General features: G+C 31.8%; 1 protein-coding gene across 1 annotated transcript in view; it reads right to left on the bottom strand.

Moving 5' to 3' along the window:
• Nucleotides 1-9,968: 9,968 nt before the first annotated feature.
• The window catches only part of LOC143069844 (CD109 antigen-like), an 83,738-nt gene continuing 71,436 nt past the window's right edge, over nucleotides 9,969-22,270 (bottom strand). The window contains exons 33-36 of the mRNA XM_076244648.1: nucleotides 12,412-12,568; nucleotides 11,292-11,394; nucleotides 10,771-10,862; nucleotides 9,969-10,070 (exon numbers count right to left, since the gene is read on the bottom strand). Coding sequence (XP_076100763.1) covers nucleotides 10,062-10,070; nucleotides 10,771-10,862; nucleotides 11,292-11,394; nucleotides 12,412-12,568 — 361 coding nt within the window. The 3' untranslated portion in view covers nucleotides 9,969-10,061. The remainder of the gene's footprint in view (nucleotides 10,071-10,770; nucleotides 10,863-11,291; nucleotides 11,395-12,411; nucleotides 12,569-22,270) is intronic.

Here is a 22,270-nt window from a genome sequence, read left to right as displayed (position 1 = left end):
TTTTATATGTCGTAAGGAAAAAAAAAACACTTTCGTCCAGGAAAAAGTAATCATTTATAAAACCAAAAAAAGTCCCGTAAAATAAGCAATTCCGGAAACACATCACTGTATACGTGACTAAAGTGCATTCTGTAATGCGATTAAGTTGTAAAAATATTTATGGTAAGAATGCAATTGCGTGGTGCAATGCTGTATAACTAATCTCTTTGTGCTTGTATTCACAAGCTATATAGTCCTTTAATAACAATGTCAATCGGATATACTTTTTTTGTTTATGGTAATAATACAGCTTTATTAAAAGAAAGTTTGACTTGATTTAAATAGATTTACCAGAAAACGAATGTATTATGATTCACACAGTAATATTTGTTCATAAATGTCTAACTGTATTATTCTTAACAGTCATGCTTAAAGTTTAATATGACAGAACTTATATCTTTACTTAAATAATGAACTAGTTACAGTACAATAAATTAAACATTTGTTTTTGAGACATTTCTCATTTTCCACAGCTATAGGTCACCGTAAGGTCTTCGACAATGGGCAGAGCTCATACCGCATAGTCAGCAAAAAAAGGCCCCGAAATCACGAATGTTAAACAATTCAAATGAGAAAACCAACGGCCTTATTAATGTTAAAAAAAATATCAACAAAAGTAAATATCTAACACAGCAAGAAACGACAACCACTGAATTACAGGCTCCTTACTTAGGACAGACATATACATACAGAATGTGGCGGGGTTAAACATGTAATCGGGATCAAATCTTCCCTCTAACCTTGGACAGTGGTGTACTATATAAGAACGAAGTATAAAACTCAGTTGAAAAAGTCTTAATTTAGTTCAGTAAGTGTCGTTTGTTGTTGTATTTTATACGTGGTTCTCGTTTCTATGATTAAACCGGTAGTTTTCCACGTTTGAATGGTTTTTCGCATGTCTTTTTAGGCCTTTATAGCTTAATGTTCGGTGTGAGGCAATGCTCCGTGTTGAATACCGTACTTTGACCTATAATGATTTACTTTTACAAATTGTGACTTAGATGAGAGAATTGTCTCATTGGCACTCATACCACATCTTCTTCAATCAATTAACTCACCCAATGTATACAAATAGAACTACATGTAACAAAACATAGAGTGGACGTGGCAGTGTACTTGAACATCCCAACAACAAAAATACCCTAAGTACAGATCTGAGATTACTCGCACTTACTAACAGGTTCTTTTTGTAATAAGAATAGGTGCGGTGTTTATTTAGCACATGCTACAAATATTCGGATTAGGATTTGACTAAAGTAAGATACTGTAAAATTAATGAGTTATCAAAATTTTACAGATACTACTCTCGTTTTTCAAGTTACATTGTTGGTTCATTATTATTCGTTGTATACCAATGTTCGTGTATTTCGTCGGTACAGGAAAACCACGAAATAAAATGTTCAACGAATGACAAATTTTCTATAGGCTTGTATGCAGACTTCAGCAAAACAACGAAATTAAATATTAACGAACATACAAGTTTTCCTTTATCCACGAAAATTGGTATCCACGCGAATAAATCCGTCCATAGTATATCAAAAACATATTAAAGAAATATGAAGACGCATAACCATTCGGAGTTGCCTACATGATTATCATTATGGGTTATTTGTCTCTTAAACCGCGAAATTTCCATGTACATCTTTTGAAAAAAAATAAATCATTAGGTTATATTCACTACAAAAAAGTTTGTGTATATAAGATCACCCAAATAATGAGAAATAACTTCAACAGTACTAAAGAAATTTTATCTACAGACCTTTAAAATTTTAGCAAGCTTATTTTGTAATTTTTCAGTTTAAAAAAAAAATAAATAATAAAAACACTGTATAAATTTCAAGATTTCGAAACTTTTTCTGAATTTATTTATAACGGAGTTGTGAAACAATTGTAGCAAAATATATTTTCGACATAAGCATTTAGCTACTATCTAAATAATAAGGATAAATTCTTAAAATAAGACTGTTATGGCAGATTTTAGCTTTGTTTTCAGTTTTACACCAATGCAAGAAGATTGAAACCCTAATTCAAAATATGTTGGACATGATTCAAAAATATAAATACTAATGTTTAAAAGACTAATGGGTCATGAAAGTTTAGATTGAAAATAATTTGATGAGATGTCATAATCCAGTAATGGAAACTGTAACACGTTAAATCGAATAATCCTTTCTACAATGTTCTATCCTCCATACATTTTAAGACGAATCATATGCATTTTCTACTATCCGTCCGTTCGGAAGTTATCAGTGATATTTAAATCAAATGTAAATATGAGTAAAGCGTGTCAGCATTGTTGCATGTTTCAGTTTTATGGTTGATTTTAATGTATGTTGTATTCGTCACGTTTGATACAAATATTTTGTATTTCAATGTATTTCGATGATAGTATTATATAAACATATGGGACATTATTTTTGTATCTGCTCTGTTATATTTGTAATCTATTTGTCAATTTGTATTAAAAATAAGATTATGATTGCAGACAATTAATTTAATGATACATTTTAATTAATGCACTTATTTCAATTATTCATGTGCACCAATCTTTAACAGGATAATCAGAAAATAATTGATCTGCAAATAAAAAATTTAATAGTCATGCATGGATATAAAAATAAGGAATGGTATGATCCATATTTCTGTGACAGACCTCAATTACGGTTAAAGTTAATAGATTCCGACAACTTTAAAAAGGCCCTTCAAAACAAACATTATTAGGACTTTAGAAAGATTAAAATGTTAATTAAACCTTCATATTTATGAATTAACTAAAAAAAACACTTACGAAAGAACAAAGAGCAAAAGAAACAAATTACTAAACTTTATCTGTAGCAGTTACTTAATATAAGGTCTGAATATAAATAAGAAATTGTATGATGGCCAAACAGAAAGCTTTCAACATGAGACCAATTGGCGTTTGTGTTAGACACCAAAGCTCACAGTACGGGAGCGATAAAATGACCCACCATGACAGAATACAAATCTAATCATTTTAAACTAGCAAAAAGTAAAATCACAAAACAATTCAAATGCGAATTTAAGAATTCATTGATTGTGTTACCTTAGTCCTGTTAAATTTCAAAAGTGTTCATTATTGTGATTTTTCTTACCTTAAGTCGTAATCATAAATTTTGGTGAAATCATACAAGCAGTAAGAACATGTATAGATGCAAATATTTATTGAAAGTGATAAAAGTGACGGTAAATCGTAAAATGTGAATATATGTTTATGTTCACAAAGAACTTACGTATTATTCTGCTTTAAATGTACTTTTCTACAATAATTATATATATATATATAAACATATGGTAGAGTGTTATCTTCATTCATACACTACTGTATTTATATTAATTATTTTACAATTATATGAAAATATGATTTCATTATAGAATTAGTTTAATATAATTGTAAGGGGTGTTTATTTTACTCATTCATGTGAGAAACATGTTAAAGGATAAACAATATAATCATAAACCTGTAAATTTGGAGCGCTTGCATAATGCATATTTATATAACATACTTCTATCAGAATCAAGCATTATTAATACCAACAGCATTATTAAATTTAGGTGTAATGCCACCAAATCATACTAGTACGTCGGTTGCATACGGAAATAGGTAGTAAAAAAATATTCCCTTAAATTTCACAGATGTAGGTAATAAATATTACATTTCATTGCAGTAAAACATTTCTGGGTTTTAAACATATATCATAAGTATTTCAAAGTACCATTATTTTTTTATTTTGGGTTTCTATAGAATATTTTGGAAACTTGAGGTAATATAGTTACTAAAGCTTGTACACAGTTGAATAAGAAGTGACAATTTGATTGGTTAATTTGCAATGATTGTTATTTTCTTATATGCAATGGAATTTTATGTTAAATTTTGTCAATAGTACTGGACAGAATAAAACGTTACTAATGTAAAGTATTTTTGGATTTGAAACAAAGATAAATTCTGCACAATTTATTGAACAGTGCAAAATTAACAAAGACTTATAGTGGAAAATTAATGGTGGTATTACACCTAAAGAGGTCTTGAAAATATCAAATAAATGCAACAGTAGTATACAGCTGTTCGAAATTCATAAATCGATAGAGAAAAAACAAATCCGAGTTACAAAGTAAAACTGAGATAAACGAATCAAATTTATGAGAACTACGACACAACAGAAACACAACATTAAAATGTAACACACACAAAAACGAACTATAATATAACAATGGCCATTTACCTGACTTGGTACAGGGCATCATACATCAAAAATCATACTCTATTGACTATACAGACTTTCAGAGAGATAAGCATGTAGATATTTGTAATGTCATATTAATGAACAGTAGACACTTAAAAGTTAGATAACCAAGACATAATAAAAAACTGAATTGTGGTCGTTTTTAAGCGTAGTTATCTGCAAGACGAATTTCTACAAACACCTACTACTATTGTCTCTGTTTGTAAATCGTACTACTCGGAGGGCTGATAAAGAATGAGGAATACATGAGCACTAATGTCATCGAACACACAAAAACAAATTATTTGACAAGGTTGAAATTTTGGTAAATATAAAAAAGAAGATGTGGTATGATTGCCAATGAGACAACTATCCACAAAAGACTAAAATGACACAGATATTAACAACTATAAGTCACCGTACGGCCTTCAACAATGAGCAAAGCCTATACCGCATAGTCAGCTATAAAAGACCCCGATAAGACAATGTAAAACAATTCAAACGAGAAAACTAACGGCCTTATTTATAAAAAAAAATGAATGAAAAACAAATATGTCACACATGTCTATATTACGTCAATGAACATTACATGGGGCAGCTAATCTCAACATTTATCTTCTTTTAATTGGATACCTTAGCTTCATCAAATTCCGTACAAACAACGGTAAATTACTAGCCCAACGCAAATATGGATATGGTCTATTAGATTGATAAAAAAAATTACCTTGATGAAAGAGGATCCTCATAAACTGTTCACCCGTGTAGTGTTATAAACCATATGTAAAGTCTTAAAAACTCCTAACAAATCTTCATAATTCTAAATCTTCGTATATCCTTCTTTAAAAATAGCTTTATCACAACTTTAGATTTTTCAACCCTGTGAAGTCGTATAAAAGAAATAATCCATAATTGATGCTTTTCAATATAAAGATGGTAGCTTACGCTTTACATGTATTACCTTGAGATACAAAACAGTATATTTTGTAAAGTAAAAACATAGGTAAAACATGCTTTATGGAGGAAGAAGGGATCAGTATGCTGGAGTTTTGTATTGACAACACATTTGTTGGAATTTGGAGGTAGACTTTTCAACAAATTGTCGGCAGTTCTATCGAAACAAACTAAGCACCTCTCCTATTGAAACAAACACTTTTTCTTGTCGACATCTTCTTTTTTTCATATGCGTCGGTGTTCCATCAAACACCTGTCAAAACAAGGAAGATCAAAGAAGACAGATCCTTTAATTTCACATTCATATAAATTGGTAATGTTCTATCTATTAAGAATACAAACTTTTCTGATCGTGATTCATCGAGAATCCTCCAGAACTAGATATTAATGAAACAATAGATTCGACTTTCTCTGTCTCATTTTAAACTGTTTACAGCTGCTAGACTTTTTGAAACATCACCAGTGTCTCATCAGAAATAGGATTAACCAGGATTATCTCAAAAAACGTCTTATCCCTTTTCTGAAAAAAAATCAGCGGAAGACGCCAAGGCCTTGTTTATAAATATTCCATATGAAAAACAATACACGATTGTCTTGAAGTGAAGATTCAATGTACAGACATCATACCAATTACATGTTACAGTGTTCCTTGAGTTGTCTTTGTAAACTAAAATTCTTTACTGTGTATTAAATTTTCGGTAATATCTATTTGGTGTGGCTTAGTACTTATATATGTTATACATCTAGCCAAGGGGTTTTAATCGTATGGTCATTTTTTTGTATCCTTGTCTTTCATGTTTGCTTATGTGCTTTGTCTATTTGTCTTTTTATTTTATTTATTTTTGGTGGACACATTTTGTAAATGATGCTTTTATATTGATTTGATTGATTGATTGATTGATTGTCGTCAATTCTATGAAATTGTTTGCGAATGTCATACAAGTGAATGCTTCATCTAGCTAAAAAAAACACTCACATAAAAAATGCCTGTACCAAATCAGCGATAAAGCAGTTGTTTTCCATTTGTATGGTGTGTTTGAGCTTTTGATTTTACCATTTGATATGAGACATTCTGTTTTAAATATTACTCGAAGATTGTTATTTGAATGGAGAGTTGTCTCATTGGCACTCACACCACATCTTCCAATATCTATTTGGTATTTTTGTTATTTCACTTTTTCTCTCCAGCTTGGCTCATCTAAACTATTACTATTAATTGATTATCCTTGATTATAAGAAATGTATTAAATCCATATTTCAAAATAGTAAAAGGAACAATATGTAAAAAAATGAATTTATGCTAATCATCTGGGGGTTGGTTCATCTGATCAACACGACGTCATTACAAGAAGAACCAAACACAGAAAAACAGACTTGAAATATGAGTAATAAAGATAATTTAAAGTCACTTACAATTTAATTATAAAGCGCTATACCCAGATCTAAATATCAATCAATACTCATCCAACAGATAACATATCATAAATAATCTAAGAGAAAAAATACCTTGAACAGTGCTTACATATCCGATATAAGGACCGACCGGACATTTAGTTTCCATAACTGTTTGGCAATTAATAGTGAGTTATGATTAAATCTCCACAGTAGACAAATGACACAGGAATCAACACCGTTTATGTCACCGTATGGCCTGCAGCAACGAGTAAACCCAATACCGCATATTTAGCTTTACAGGTTCCAAAATGACAAGAAAAAATTAAATCTGGCATTTAAGACAAAAAAAAACATCAATCAGAACACAACAATTATCCAATTGATTTAGTAAAAAAAAACGTCACTAACCGTCAGTAAAAACATGACCTTGTACAAACTCATAAGTCGTCAGAAAACCGATAGCGCCTTTGAAAAAAAAGAGAAGGCTTTCAACAGTACATAGAACACAATATATACATTTTAAGACTGGACAAATATTTTTGACATTAAGGTTTATATTTTGCAGAGATTAAAGTATAGGAAGTAACTAGAACACACCCGTGATATCGCGGGTCCGTGACTGAATTAAAGTATATAACTATGCGCAAGCCTTATTTCAGTATTATTATTGTCATCTGATAAAGTCATGCTGATTATAAGATACATAGTTTTCTCTGCTTTCAAATCTTTCTGTTTGAACCCGTCGAACTGGACTGATCAATTATTGGTAATAATAATTATTTGGAAAACAAAAGGTCCTGGAATGGAGTATTTGTTTAATCAACAAGATTGTCCTATATTAGTTATAAATTAAGTTGAATTCTTTGATTCGCTGTATAACGTCATGCCCGCTAACAAATTGAAAACTGTACCTATATGCCTTATTTTTAGGATTCGTATTGACAATGATTGATCGAATTTAGTAGTGTCAACCCTGTGATTAATATTCGTATTGTTATCTTAGAAAGTCTTACTTATTAAAATACTGCAATAGGTAACAATTTGACAATGATTGATGGAATTTAGTAGCGTCAACCCTGTGATTATGACCCGTGTAAATAGCATAATTCTAAATACACCGTTTGGTGGTGCGCCTGTCAGATGCGGAACGTACAGATAAGGTAATAGGTAACAGGTGAATAAACTATTGGTATCGGTATCGGACTCGACACGGAACTTCTTAATTATTGGCAATCTTAATTACTTGGAAAACAAAAGGGCCTGAAGTGGTGTAATTTTTAATCAACACCTTTGTACTATATTAGTTATATATAAAGTTGAATTCTTTGATTAGTCGTTTTTACGTGATGACGGCTGACAAATTGGACCTCGTTATTTTAGTATTATAGAATTCTTTGATTCGCTGTTTTACGTCATGATCCGTCATACCCGCTAACAAATTAAAAACTGTACCTATACGCCTTATTTATTAGTCAAGATTTTTAGTATTCGTATTGTTATCTTAGAAAGTCTTACTGATTATAAAATACTACAATAGGTAATAATTTGACAATGATTGATCGAATTTAGTAGTGTCAACCCAGTGATTAGTATTCGTATTGTTATCTTAGAAAGTCTTACTGATAAAAATACTACAATAGGTAACAATTTGACAATGATTGATGGAATTTAGTAGTGTCAACCCTGTGATTATGACCCGTGTAAATAGCATAATTTTAAATACACCATTTGGTGGTGCGCCTGTCAGAGGCGGAACGTACAGATTAGGTAATAGGTAACATGTGAATATACTATTGGTATCGGTACCGGACTCGACACGGAACTTCTTAATTATTGGCAATATTGGAAAACAAAAGGGCATGGATTGGTGTAATTTTTAATCTACACCTTTCTACTATATTAGTTATATATAAAGTTGAATTCTTTGATGCGTCGTTTTTACGTGATGACGGCTGACAAATTGGACCTAGTTATTTTAGTATTATAGATACATCTTATTTTGTAAAGACACTCCGAATGTAACTAACTCATCTTTGTTACTTATATTAGCGAGTTCTTTCTTACAAATTATTTAAGTGGATCTGTTTTGCGTCAAATAGTATTTCATTCCATGTCATTCCATTGTAAAGCAATTGTGTCTTTTTTCTGCCTATTTGTTTCTTCATTCATATGAGGCCGACTCTATACAGGAGCTTGTTGTAAGAAGCTAACATTATCCTTTAACATGATGTTCCGCTATATATATAATGTTTTATCCATAAATGACTATGCTGAATGCTTTTTTTGTCAATGAGATTGAAAAATGAAACCTAAGACAGAGTTAAGTCAAGAGTTTCAAAGAGTGCTGTTAAAATCATCCCCTTCGATAATTTTTGGACGCCATTACTATTTGGATGGCCATTATAGAATACTTGTTTCACCTATGATGACTGATATATTCCAATTGTTATAAACATCGGAGATGTACTTTTGTAACACGGCGGCTGACACAAGTGAAGCCAGATCTGCTTAATATTCCGAAGCGCCATGATCTTGCTTTGTCTTTGTTAGACTTAAGATTTGAATTTATGTGTTTTGATTTTGGTGATTGATTAGAGTTAGCATGCTAGGTAAAGCAAGCTATAATACCAGGTTTAGTACACCACTGTCTACATAAGAAAATCTCTATACCATGTCAGACGCATAACAGTACTTTCCGTTTAGAATGTTCCTCGTAGTTCCGTAATTGTGTTATTTTACAACATATCGGTATACAATTTTCTAAGAATGTACAAAAATTGAGGGTACATGTACAAGATTTCACAGTTTTAGACTCAATTGACTGCAAAGGAAGTGTCTGAACAGTACTGAATTTCAAGGAGTCAAACATACTGAACACATATTAAAAATATGGACACGACTATATAAAAAAGTAAATTCACATAAATAATGAACTCCGAGGAAAATTCAAAACGGAAAGTCCATTTTAGTGAATAGCTCAATATTTTCAGATTCTATGAAGATCAAAATGACCATTTAATTCTTAAATCATTTAATAATGTGAACATTCCATTTGGTCCTTTTAACGTTCGACCAGCAGATATACTGATGCTGTGGATGGGTGTATTAGGTTTTAATGTGGATACCATTTAATCTCAGCTGCATTAGATCACAATTTGACGTCAATTGCAACGTTTTGTGTAACTGGGCGTTTGTTACTTAGTACATTATAAAAACAAAGAAACGTCTAATACTCGTACTTTAATTTTAAACAATTTTAAACAGTTGAGACAATCACAGATCCGCTTTAGGATTTTCAAGTACAAGTTATACATTTTTGAATATAATGCTTGACATAAGATATCTTGTAAAACCCAGTTTCTATTTGTGTATATAAAAAGAATAATAATATCTAAAGATCGTTCGGAAAACTTTTTCCTTTCTCGTATTTCAGGATTATCGTCTCTGCAAAACAAATCATATACATCATAAGACCCTGACCTATTTCATCATTTAACATTTTATAACAATTGAATATGCATTTTTGCGCCTGACCCAATTCAGGAGCCTTTGCCCTTAGTTAGTCTTGTATCTTTGGCTTGTTTAATTTCAGTTTATTTGTTTTTGGTTTTAGTGTGACGTTTTTTATTCACTGCACTGGTACACAATTGTTTTTAGGGACCAGCTGATGGTCACATCCGATTGCGGATTTTTATCGGTGCGTTGAAGATCCGTTGGTGGCCTCCGGCTGTTGTTTGCTCTTTGGTTAGGTTTTTGTCTCGTTGACATGTTTCCCATTTCCATTTTAAATTTTATATACAGATAATGAATATGTAAATACTGAGACAATATTGTTACTTGTTAAACATAATAGATGATAAAGTAACAAAGCTATTTGAAATATAAACACATTAAATAAATATTAGTACAATACATACATAATATATTACTTGTTTGCAAAACATAAATAGCTTGTTCAACACATTTAATAACGAACATTAAATTTTAGTCCTATGTCAGAAAATGTTGTGTTGGTGGGATGTTTGTTTGTTTTTGTTTTGTTTTGCATTTCCAGTTAACGATTAAAAGTTAAGAAACAATTTCGTGCTGACAACAACAACGCACATAAATAAACATCAACCAAAACACATGATACATTACTCACCTTCACTTCTTCACAATTGTTCGGACCACATACTTCTATAATGGTAGCATTGGCAAGAGCTTTCGATTGGTAAAACTTGACTACTTCATTACCTAACAACAGATGGACAGCAATTACTATATATTTCACAATTGTTCGGACCACATACTTATATAATGGTAGCATTGGCAAAAGATTTCGATTGGTAAAACTTAACTACTTCATTACCTAAATACCTATATATAGCAGTTACTAAATGGTTTATGTTTACAACTGATCTAGTGTACATATACATTTATTTCGTGGTTAATGCTATTTTATTTCGCTACATGTCAACTTCTGAATCTGATTTTTGTTAAAGATGAACATATCAGGATATGTAGTCTTCTCTTTGTTTATACAGCAAAAGAATACATTTTTATATTCAAATTGCATATTAAAGAGGTGAGTAAATTATAAACGTTTGAATCTCTCGATACTTAATGATAAACCAACCAGGAGTTCGTTTGTCAAAAAGAATTGTTATGTTGTATGGTACTTACTTGGTTCATAATACTCCCTCAATTTGACCCATACAGGTTTATGACGAGCAACCAGTGCGACTCTCCTTATGTCGACTTCAATACACATTTCCCTTGACAAAATCTATAGAAAAAAGACAAATAATAATTTGACCAAACAGTGTAATAAGAATATCCAAATATCGACTGAAAATGATTTACAAAATTATCGGTCGTATTTAATTTGATATGGTGATATACACACAGCCAATGATTTACAAAACTATCGGTCGTATTTCATTTGATATGGTGATATACACACAGTCAATGATTTACAAAACTATCGGTCGTATTTCATTTGATATGGTGATATACACACAGTCAATGATTTACAAAACTATCGGTCGTATTTAATTTGATATGGTGATATACACACAGCCAATGATTTACAAAACTATCGGTCGTATTTCATTTGATATGGTGATATACACACAGTCAATGATTTACAAAACTATCGGTCGTATTTAATTTGATATGGTGATATACACACAGCCAATGATTTACAAAACTATCGGTCGCATTTAATTTGATAAGGTGATATATACAAAGCCAATGATTTACAAAACTATCGGTCGTATTTAATTTGATATGGTGATATACACACAGCCAATGATTTACAAAACTATCGGTCGTATTTAATTTGATATGGTGATATATACAAAGCCAATGATTTACAAAACTATCGGTCGTATTTAATTTGATATGGTGATATATACAAAGCCAATGATTTGTGTCAAACGGTACAGAATATCGACATACAACTAGGTACAAACTTCTAAAAATGTCAGAATATGGAGAACAAAGGTGTGAACATCCTCCCATATATAAAGGTTAACTATATCGTTTAAAATATTAAAATTAACTGTCTCGAGAGCAGAAATATCGTAATACTTGTTGCAGTGAAGGAATCTTTATTCATTATTTTGTTGACGGTATAGGAAGTTAACCACAATCGAATGATCATGTTTAAACGAACACATATAGCTGTAATGCAATTGAGTGGTGTTCAGAAAACGTGTCAAACTGTTGTATGTATTAGTAGTTTGTTTTGGTAATTTGAAGAGGGGAAATTTGAAGAAACAGATCATGGATAAATTATTACCGCATCAAAATATAAATTGATTTGACGGAAAGCTTTCTCCACTTTTTTGTACTGTCCTCCTGTATTGGTAGTATCGATTGAGTCCAAGTCAGCTTCCATTCCAGATGGTAAAGATATTTCTAGAATTCCCATAGTACTCTGTCCTCCTCTTAACCAACTGTAATATAAGGGATAGTATTATATAACATATTAATATAATATACATGTCCTCCTCTTAACCAACTGTAATATAAGGGATAGTATTATATAACATATGAATATAATATACCTGTCCTCCTCTTAACCAACTGTAATATCTATAATCTTAAGGGAGAAGACTTCATGTTGTGTGTCGCTTCTCTTCCTTCCACAATAACAAAATCATCATGCCTCTGTGTTCAATAGGTACCATGCATCATCGCACTTGTCATCTAATCTTATGATTAGTAAGTTTGGGTTATTTTGGGAGAAAACAAAAATAAAGGCATCCAGATATTGTTTCCGTCATTAGACCAACTTTTAAGTCATACAAGACTTCCGGTTTTAAACTTGCACATAATTTTCATAAGAGTACTCGGAGATAGGCCAATAATTAGCGACTCTCCATATAATATAGCAGTAATCACCATGGAGACAAAAATTTGGAATTGATAGTAAATACACTCTTCATAATATACGTATCTTCATTGTATACAGAAACGCGAAAAAATGGAATTTAACAGAAAACAAAAAAATTGAGGACTTTGGAAAAAAGGGACAGGGCTTAAAAAATTGTCTCCAGGTAACTATGAGTTTTTAAACCTTTTCTGAAATTCTTCAGACATACTAAAATATTTTACCAAATTAAAACTTACACCAATCCAGACCCTTTTGTTTTTCATATAATTAATATTGCCAAAAATTAACAAGATCCGGGTCGAATCCGATACCGATACCAAACGCATCTCCACCTATTACCTATTACCTTATTTGAACGTTTCGCATCTGACAGGCGCACCACCAAATGGTGCATTTTGGATTTTGCTATATACACAAGTCATAATCACAGGGTTGACACTACTAAATTCAATCACTGTCACATTGTTCCCTATTGTAGTATTTTAATCAGTATGACTTTCTAAGATGACACTACGAACACTAAAAACTGGCGTATAGGTACAGTTTTCAATTTGTTAGCCGGTATGACGTAAACAGCGAATTAAAGAATTCAACTTCATTTATAACTATTATAGGACAATGCTGTTGATTAAAAAATACTCCATTCTAGGCCCTTTTGTTTTCCAATAAATAATTAATATTACCAATAATTGATAAGTTCCAGGTCGACAGGTTCAACCAGAAAGATTTTGAAAGCAGAGAAAACTGTGCATCTTATAATCGGCATGAATTTATCAGATGACAATACCAAGACTAAAATAAGGCTTACGCATAGTAATATACTTGAATTCAGTCACGGACCCGCGATATCACGGATGTGTTCTAGTATATATATATGTAGGACTCTAAAGTGCGATAGGGACGCTTAAGTGCGATGGTCACGCTAAAGTGCGATGGTATACGCTAAAGTGCGATGCCGCGGCACGCTAAAGTGTGTTTTTTTCCGCGAATGCGTGTTTGTTCGCGAAAGTATTGACGTTTGCATTATGACGCTTCAAGCCGTTTGGACATAAATTGACATCCCGGTAAACGTGAATATTTGTGGAGATGAAGGCAAGAAAAGAGATACAAATGAAATAAAACACTTTTAGTCGGTGATATAGAATACTTTGTATGCGGAGGAGTTTTTTTCCAACAAAATCAGTACAAAACCTTTGAACTCGCTGTGTCGGCACGAACAAACGTTTTTTCTGTCAGGATAGTGGATAAAGGACTTCTCATCAACATAGAAAACTGACGGCAGTAAGGGGAAAGTGCATACCATAAAAGAGAGCGAAAAAGTCAAAATACACCAAGTGTCAAAGTATTTCAATTCGTCCAAATTTGATTTAGAAACTCCTTCTATGTTTTTAATCGAATGTCATTTACTTGCTTGAAATAAAAGCTACTTTTTAACTTTCTAATTGAGTTATTCTATAACCTGAATATTTTTGTACAATGTGATGTATTGTCATGTCTGAAAGAGATGGATATTCGTCAACAAGTTAGTGACATACCAAGTAGTTGTGTAGTATCAGCATATGATTGCCGATGAGACAAGTCTCGATCTAAGACTGGAACCTATATATAAAAAAGAAGATGTGGTATGATTGCCAATGAGACAACTATCCACAAAAGACCAAAATGACACAGACATTAACAACTATAGGTCACCGTACGGCTTTCAACAATGAGCAAAGCCCATACCGCAAAGTCAGCTATAAAAAGCCCCGATAAGACAATGTAAAACAATTCAAACGAGAAAACTAACGGCCTTATTTATGTAAAAAAAATGAACGAAAAACAAATATGTAACACATAAACAAACGACAACCACTGAATTACAGGTTCCTGACTTGGGACAGATAAACAAATAATGTGGCGGGGTTAAACATGTTAGCGGGATCCCAACCCTCCCCCTAACCTGGAACAGTGGTATAACAGTACATCATAAGAACGAACTATAAAAATCAGTTGAAAAAGGCTTAACTCATCAGATGGACAAGAATACAAGCGGACGTGGCCCGGTACTTATACATCCCGACACAAAAAGACACAATGAACAGATCTGAGAGTACTCATAGTTTTCTGACAGCTAGTTCAAAGCCACTAACAATTAATAAAAAAAAATCATGCAACTAAGACTAAACTATAGTTTATCTTATGGCTAACCCAGCAGATAGTAGTTTTATGACTAAAGGTTATCAGAACGACCATTGCAAAACAATTGATAGGAGAAAAATAACGGAGTCAATGAAACAATTATTCACTAAACACAAAATGTTGCTGATGTGCGCACTTAATAACTTATGACCTAAGGCGTACAGTATCGGCTCTTGTCGAATAGCTAGTTATCTAAACCACACAATAACTCGTGTACAACAATTTAAAAGAGAAAAACAACGATATGATTTATAAACAATATACAAAAACAAATATTAACACAGAAGAAAAAAAAAAAGACTTTGCCTGAACACCATTCCCGTTACACCATCGCACTTTAGCGTGTAAACCAACGTTCTTTACCGTGTCACATACCATCGCACTTTAGCGTGGCATACCATCGCACTTTAGCGTGTCATCTGATCGCCTTTAAAAAACAAACAACCATCGCACTTTAGCGTGACCATCGTACTTTAGAGTACCATCGCACTTTAAAGTCCTACATATATATTTTTATATATATATCGTTAAATGTTTCTAAAATAAAAAAAGAAAATGTGGTATGATTGCCAATCAGACAACTCTCCACAAGAGACCAAATGACACAAATTATTAACTATATGTCACCGTACGGCCTTTGACAATGAGCAAACCCATACCGTACAGTTAGCTATAAAAGGCCCAAAATGACAATGTATAACAATTCAAATGAGAAAAAATAACGGCCGAATTTATCTACAAAACATAAACAAAAGAAGAAATATATGTAACACATAAACAAACGACAACTAATGAAGTACAGACTCCTGATTTAGGACAAACACAGACATATAGTATGTGGTGGGGTTAAACGTGTTTCTTGGATCCCTCCTCTATCCTTGGACAGTGGTGTAACAGTACAACATAAGAACGAACTATAAAAATCAGTTGAAAGAGGCTTAATTCATCAGATTGTTACAAATACAAATTCTACACATGATGGACGTGTTAGGGTACTTGTATATCCCAACAACAAAACGACGCAAAGTACAGATCTGAGAGTACACTAACAACTTATTAAACAAAGCATGTATCTTAGACTTAAAGGCATACGATACAGTTACAGGGGAGGTAATGACGTTGCTAACGTAAATTGTTATTTTTGTGACGTCAAACCATGACTTATCGGGAAAAGATTCCGTTTTCGACTGATTTTTATCAATCAAACTTATTTAACTTATAAACGAGTTCATGGACCCCTCTTATTTAAAATTTGGTTTGAATACGTGAGAAGATTATGTGTGCCAATTTCATAAAAAAAAACGAAAATAGTGCATTTTTTTAAATATGATAAATATACAGCAAAAATTATGTTCTTTTTCTACATTCATGAACATTTGATAAATGGTCCGAGACCACAATTGTCGTCCCTTGATTTTCGTTGTTCACGAATATAGTCCCTAGTGTTGACAGTGGGTTACTTGCCATTAATTTTTATACCCCTTCCAAATTTATTTCTCCATGTTTAATGCCTCAAATTGCAAGTAAGGGGGTGAAATAACACTGTAAAAAAATTTGGGTCCAGAATTGTAAAGGAAAGTAGTGATTTGGTCCAGCTGAAAAAGGTTGAAAACTAGCACTTCGGAAGCTGTCAAAAGATTTCAAGACGCCCTAAACATAAAATTGTCCATATTTTGAGTTAGAGCCGATGAAGTTTTCTATAATTTTGATATAATTTGTCCCAAAAGTAGTACAACACACTGTAAAAGTTTCTTTGAGAAAGCGCAGGTGGGATTTTTTTTATTTTCATTTATGTTCTAAAAGAAATGCACTACGAAATAATTGTGTTCTCGGACCTAAGAGGTGAAATCTGTAAATATAGAATCTGTACTTTGGCAACTTCGCTAAATGTTTTGATGGTGTCAATTTGTCAAATAGCATGAAACTAAAGGATTTAAACTTTAATTTTATAGAATTTCTGCAAAAATGACCAATTTTGGCATTTTATGGTCAAAATAGGCATTTATAGCTTTTTCAATATTGATGCATAAATGGCATCCTGACTTTCTATCTGACAGGTTTTCATGTGTCAATATTTGTGTTTCTATGCCTTTATCTAGTTCTTTTACTTATTTATGAACTCTAAATCTACAGAAAAGAAGATTATCTCAGACAATATGTGCAAAATGTGTTGTATAAATGACCCTTGTCTAAAGCCCTGTTTGGATGAAGTAAAAAGTGGGGAGCTTGGTACATAAAATTTGAAGTCCATAATAAAGACCTCACTAAATTTGTATCAAAAGCACTTTACAATGTCTATTGTACCTGTTCCATTTCACATAATATCTTTCTGTTCTTCTGTAGGATAGCAAGTGATTTAAATATAAGCCTGTTGAGAATAAATTGCATGCAAGTTTTTCCCTAAAAAGGCAAAAATCTTTGTATCAGACCATACTGTTTGTAAGAAAAGTTAATTGGAAGAGTCTTTTTGTGCTCAGATTTGTTGTATCATGTCACATGAGTATAGAAATGATAGAAAAGACACAAATTTTTATTTCTTATAGCCTCAGTATGCATTTTTTAATGTAAATATATGGCACCGCCTAAATTGACCCTATATTTTTTCCAGTCTTACTTGGCCTAAGACCCTTTTAAACTAATATGATATGTTATTTGTAACTTTTCTTTCCATTTAAAGTACTTTCAATACATATGTAAGGATCATTTATAACCAAAAAGCTTCACAAATTTAAAATTGCTGGAAAATATTACATCTTCATGTAAGGCTCCCCTTCATTGAAAAACCTCAATTTTTAGGCGCAGGCTCATATAAATTTTACTTTTGAATAATTATGCCAAGTCTGATAAATCAAATGAGTACTCTATTGCTTTGAGTACAGGATAAGTTATATATTAAGGCATTTAAAAAGTATTTTTTTGCAATATTTTAATTTTTAAAGCCCCAAATGTTGATAACTGAAATTTTTCAATTTTAACGTCAAAATTTTACGCGCAAAGATGAGTATAGAACTTAACTTATTGTCTATAATATACATCCTATTGTCATGAAACTTTGTAAGCAGTGTTATAATTTATTAAGCTTTGGTCATACCAAGTTTTTTTAAGATTTGTCAACTCTTTCTATCCTATTAGGTCCGAGACCACAATTGTCGTCCCTTGATTTTCGTTGTTCACGAATATAGTCCCTAGTGTTGACAGTGGGTTACTTGCCATTAATTTTTATACCCCTTCCAAATTTATTTCTCCATGTTTAATGCCTCAAATTGCAAGTAAGGGGGTGAAATAACACTGTAAAAAAATTTGGGTCCAGAATTGTAAAGGAAAGTAGTGATTTGGTCCAGCTGAAAAAGGTTGAAAACTAGCACTTCGGAAGCTGTCAAAAGATTTCAAGACGCCCTAAACATAAAATTGTCCATATTTTGAGTTAGAGCCGATGAAGTTTTCTATAATTTTGATATAATTTGTCCCAAAAGTAGTACAACACACTGTAAAAGTTTCTTTGAGAAAGCGCAGGTGGGATTTTTTTTATTTTCATTTATGTTCTAAAAGAAATGCACTACGAAATAATTGTGTTCTCGGACCTAAGAGGTGAAATCTGTAAATATAGAATCTGTACTTTGGCAACTTCGCTAAATGTTTTGATGGTGTCAATTTGTCAAATAGCATGAAACTAAAGGATTTAAACTTTAATTTTATAGAATTTCTGCAAAAATGACCAATTTTGGCATTTTATGGTCAAAATAGGCATTTATAGCTTTTTCAATATTGATGCATAAATGGCATCCTGACTTTCTATCTGACAGGTTTTCATGTGTCAATATTTGTGTTTCTATGCCTTTATCTAGTTCTTTTACTTATTTATGAACTCTAAATCTACAGAAAAGAAGATTATCTCAGACAATATGTGCAAAATGTGTTGTATAAATGACCCTTGTCTAAAGCCCTGTTTGGATGAAGTAAAAAGTGGGGAGCTTGGTACATAAAATTTGAAGTCCATAATAAAGACCTCACTAAATTTGTATCAAAAGCACTTTACAATGTCTATTGTACCTGTTCCATTTCACATAATATCTTTCTGTTCTTCTGTAGGATAGCAAGTGATTTAAATATAAGCCTGTTGAGAATAAATTGCATGCAAGTTTTTCCCTAAAAAGGCAAAAATCTTTGTATCAGACCATACTGTTTGTAAGAAAAGTTAATTGGAAGAGTCTTTTTGTGCTCAGATTTGTTGTATCATGTCACATGAGTATAGAAATGATAGAAAAGACACAAATTTTTATTTCTTATAGCCTCAGTATGCATTTTTTAATGTAAATATATGGCACCGCCTAAATTGACCCTATATTTTTTCCAGTCTTACTTGGCCTAAGACCCTTTTAAACTAATATGATATGTTATTTGTAACTTTTCTTTCCATTTAAAGTACTTTCAATACATATGTAAGGATCATTTATAACCAAAAAGCTTCACAAATTTAAAATTGCTGGAAAATATTACATCTTCATGTAAGGCTCCCCTTCATTGAAAAACCTCAATTTTTAGGCGCAGGCTCATATAAATTTTACTTTTGAATAATTATGCCAAGTCTGATAAATCAAATGAGTACTCTATTGCTTTGAGTACAGGATAAGTTATATATTAAGGCATTTAAAAAGTATTTTTTTGCAATATTTTAATTTTTAAAGCCCCAAATGTTGATAACTGAAATTTTTCAATTTTAACGTCAAAATTTTACGCGCAAAGATGAGTATAGAACTTAACTTATTGTCTATAATATACATCCTATTGTCATGAAACTTTGTAAGCAGTGTTATAATTTATTAAGCTTTGGTCATACCAAGTTTTTTTAAGATTTGTCAACTCTTTCTATCCTATTAGGTCCGAGACCACAATTGTCGTCCCTTGATTTTCGTTGTTCACGAATATAGTCCCTAGTGTTGACAGTGGGTTACTTGCCATTAATTTTTATACCCCTTCCAAATTTATTTCTCCATGTTTAATGCCTCAAATTGCAAGTAAGGGGGTGAAATAACACTGTAAAAAAATTTGGGTCCAGAATTGTAAAGGAAAGTAGTGATTTGGTCCAGCTGAAAAAGGTTGAAAACTAGCACTTCGGAAGCTGTCAAAAGATTTCAAGACGCCCTAAACATAAAATTGTCCATATTTTGAGTTAGAGCCGATGAAGTTTTCTATAATTTTGATATAATTTGTCCCAAAAGTAGTACAACACACTGTAAAAGTTTCTTTGAGAAAGCGCAGGTGGGATTTTTTTTATTTTCATTTATGTTCTAAAAGAAATGCACTACGAAATAATTGTGTTCTCGGACCTAAGAGGTGAAATCTGTAAATATAGAATCTGTACTTTGGCAACTTCGCTAAATGTTTTGATGGTGTCAATTTGTCAAATAGCATGAAACTAAAGGATTTAAACTTTAATTTTATAGAATTTCTGCAAAAATGACCAATTTTGGCATTTTATGGTCAAAATAGGCATTTATAGCTTTTTCAATATTGATGCATAAATGGCATCCTGACTTTCTATCTGACAGGTTTTCATGTGTCAATATTTGTGTTTCTATGCCTTTATCTAGTTCTTTTACTTATTTATGAACTCTAAATCTACAGAAAAGAAGATTATCTCAGACAATATGTGCAAAATGTGTTGTATAAATGACCCTTGTCTAAAGCCCTGTTTGGATGAAGTAAAAAGTGGGGAGCTTGGTACATAAAATTTGAAGTCCATAATAAAGACCTCACTAAATTTGTATCAAAAGCACTTTACAATGTCTATTGTACCTGTTCCATTTCACATAATATCTTTCTGTTCTTCTGTAGGATAGCAAGTGATTTAAATATAAGCCTGTTGAGAATAAATTGCATGCAAGTTTTTCCCTAAAAAGGCAAAAATCTTTGTATCAGACCATACTGTTTGTAAGAAAAGTTAATTGGAAGAGTCTTTTTGTGCTCAGATTTGTTGTATCATGTCACATGAGTATAGAAATGATAGAAAAGACACAAATTTTTATTTCTTATAGCCTCAGTATGCATTTTTTAATGTAAATATATGGCACCGCCTAAATTGACCCTATATTTTTTCCAGTCTTACTTGGCCTAAGACCCTTTTAAACTAATATGATATGTTATTTGTAACTTTTCTTTCCATTTAAAGTACTTTCAATACATATGTAAGGATCATTTATAACCAAAAAGCTTCACAAATTTAAAATTGCTGGAAAATATTACATCTTCATGTAAGGCTCCCCTTCATTGAAAAACCTCAATTTTTAGGCGCAGGCTCATATAAATTTTACTTTTGAATAATTATGCCAAGTCTGATAAATCAAATGAGTACTCTATTGCTTTGAGTACAGGATAAGTTATATATTAAGGCATTTAAAAAGTATTTTTTTGCAATATTTTAATTTTTAAAGCCCCAAATGTTGATAACTGAAATTTTTCAATTTTAACGTCAAAATTTTACGCGCAAAGATGAGTATAGAACTTAACTTATTGTCTATAATATACATCCTATTGTCATGAAACTTTGTAAGCAGTGTTATAATTTATTAAGCTTTGGTCATACCAAGTTTTTTTAAGATTTGTCAACTCTTTCTATCCTATTAGGTCCGAGACCACAATTGTCGTCCCTTGATTTTCGTTGTTCACGAATATAGTCCCTAGTGTTGACAGTGGGTTACTTGCCATTAATTTTTATACCCCTTCCAAATTTATTTCTCCATGTTTAATGCCTCAAATTGCAAGTAAGGGGGTGAAATAACACTGTAAAAAAATTTGGGTCCAGAATTGTAAAGGAAAGTAGTGATTTGGTCCAGCTGAAAAAGGTTGAAAACTAGCACTTCGGAAGCTGTCAAAAGATTTCAAGACGCCCTAAACATAAAATTGTCCATATTTTGAGTTAGAGCCGATGAAGTTTTCTATAATTTTGATATAATTTGTCCCAAAAGTAGTACAACACACTGTAAAAGTTTCTTTGAGAAAGCGCAGGTGGGATTTTTTTTATTTTCATTTATGTTCTAAAAGAAATGCACTACGAAATAATTGTGTTCTCGGACCTAAGAGG

This window comes from Mytilus galloprovincialis, chromosome 3, assembly GCF_965363235.1.
Source record: "Mytilus galloprovincialis chromosome 3, xbMytGall1.hap1.1, whole genome shotgun sequence".
Taxonomy (NCBI): Eukaryota; Metazoa; Mollusca; class Bivalvia; order Mytilida; family Mytilidae; genus Mytilus; species Mytilus galloprovincialis.
This window is presented reverse-complemented; position numbering and strand designations above follow the sequence as displayed.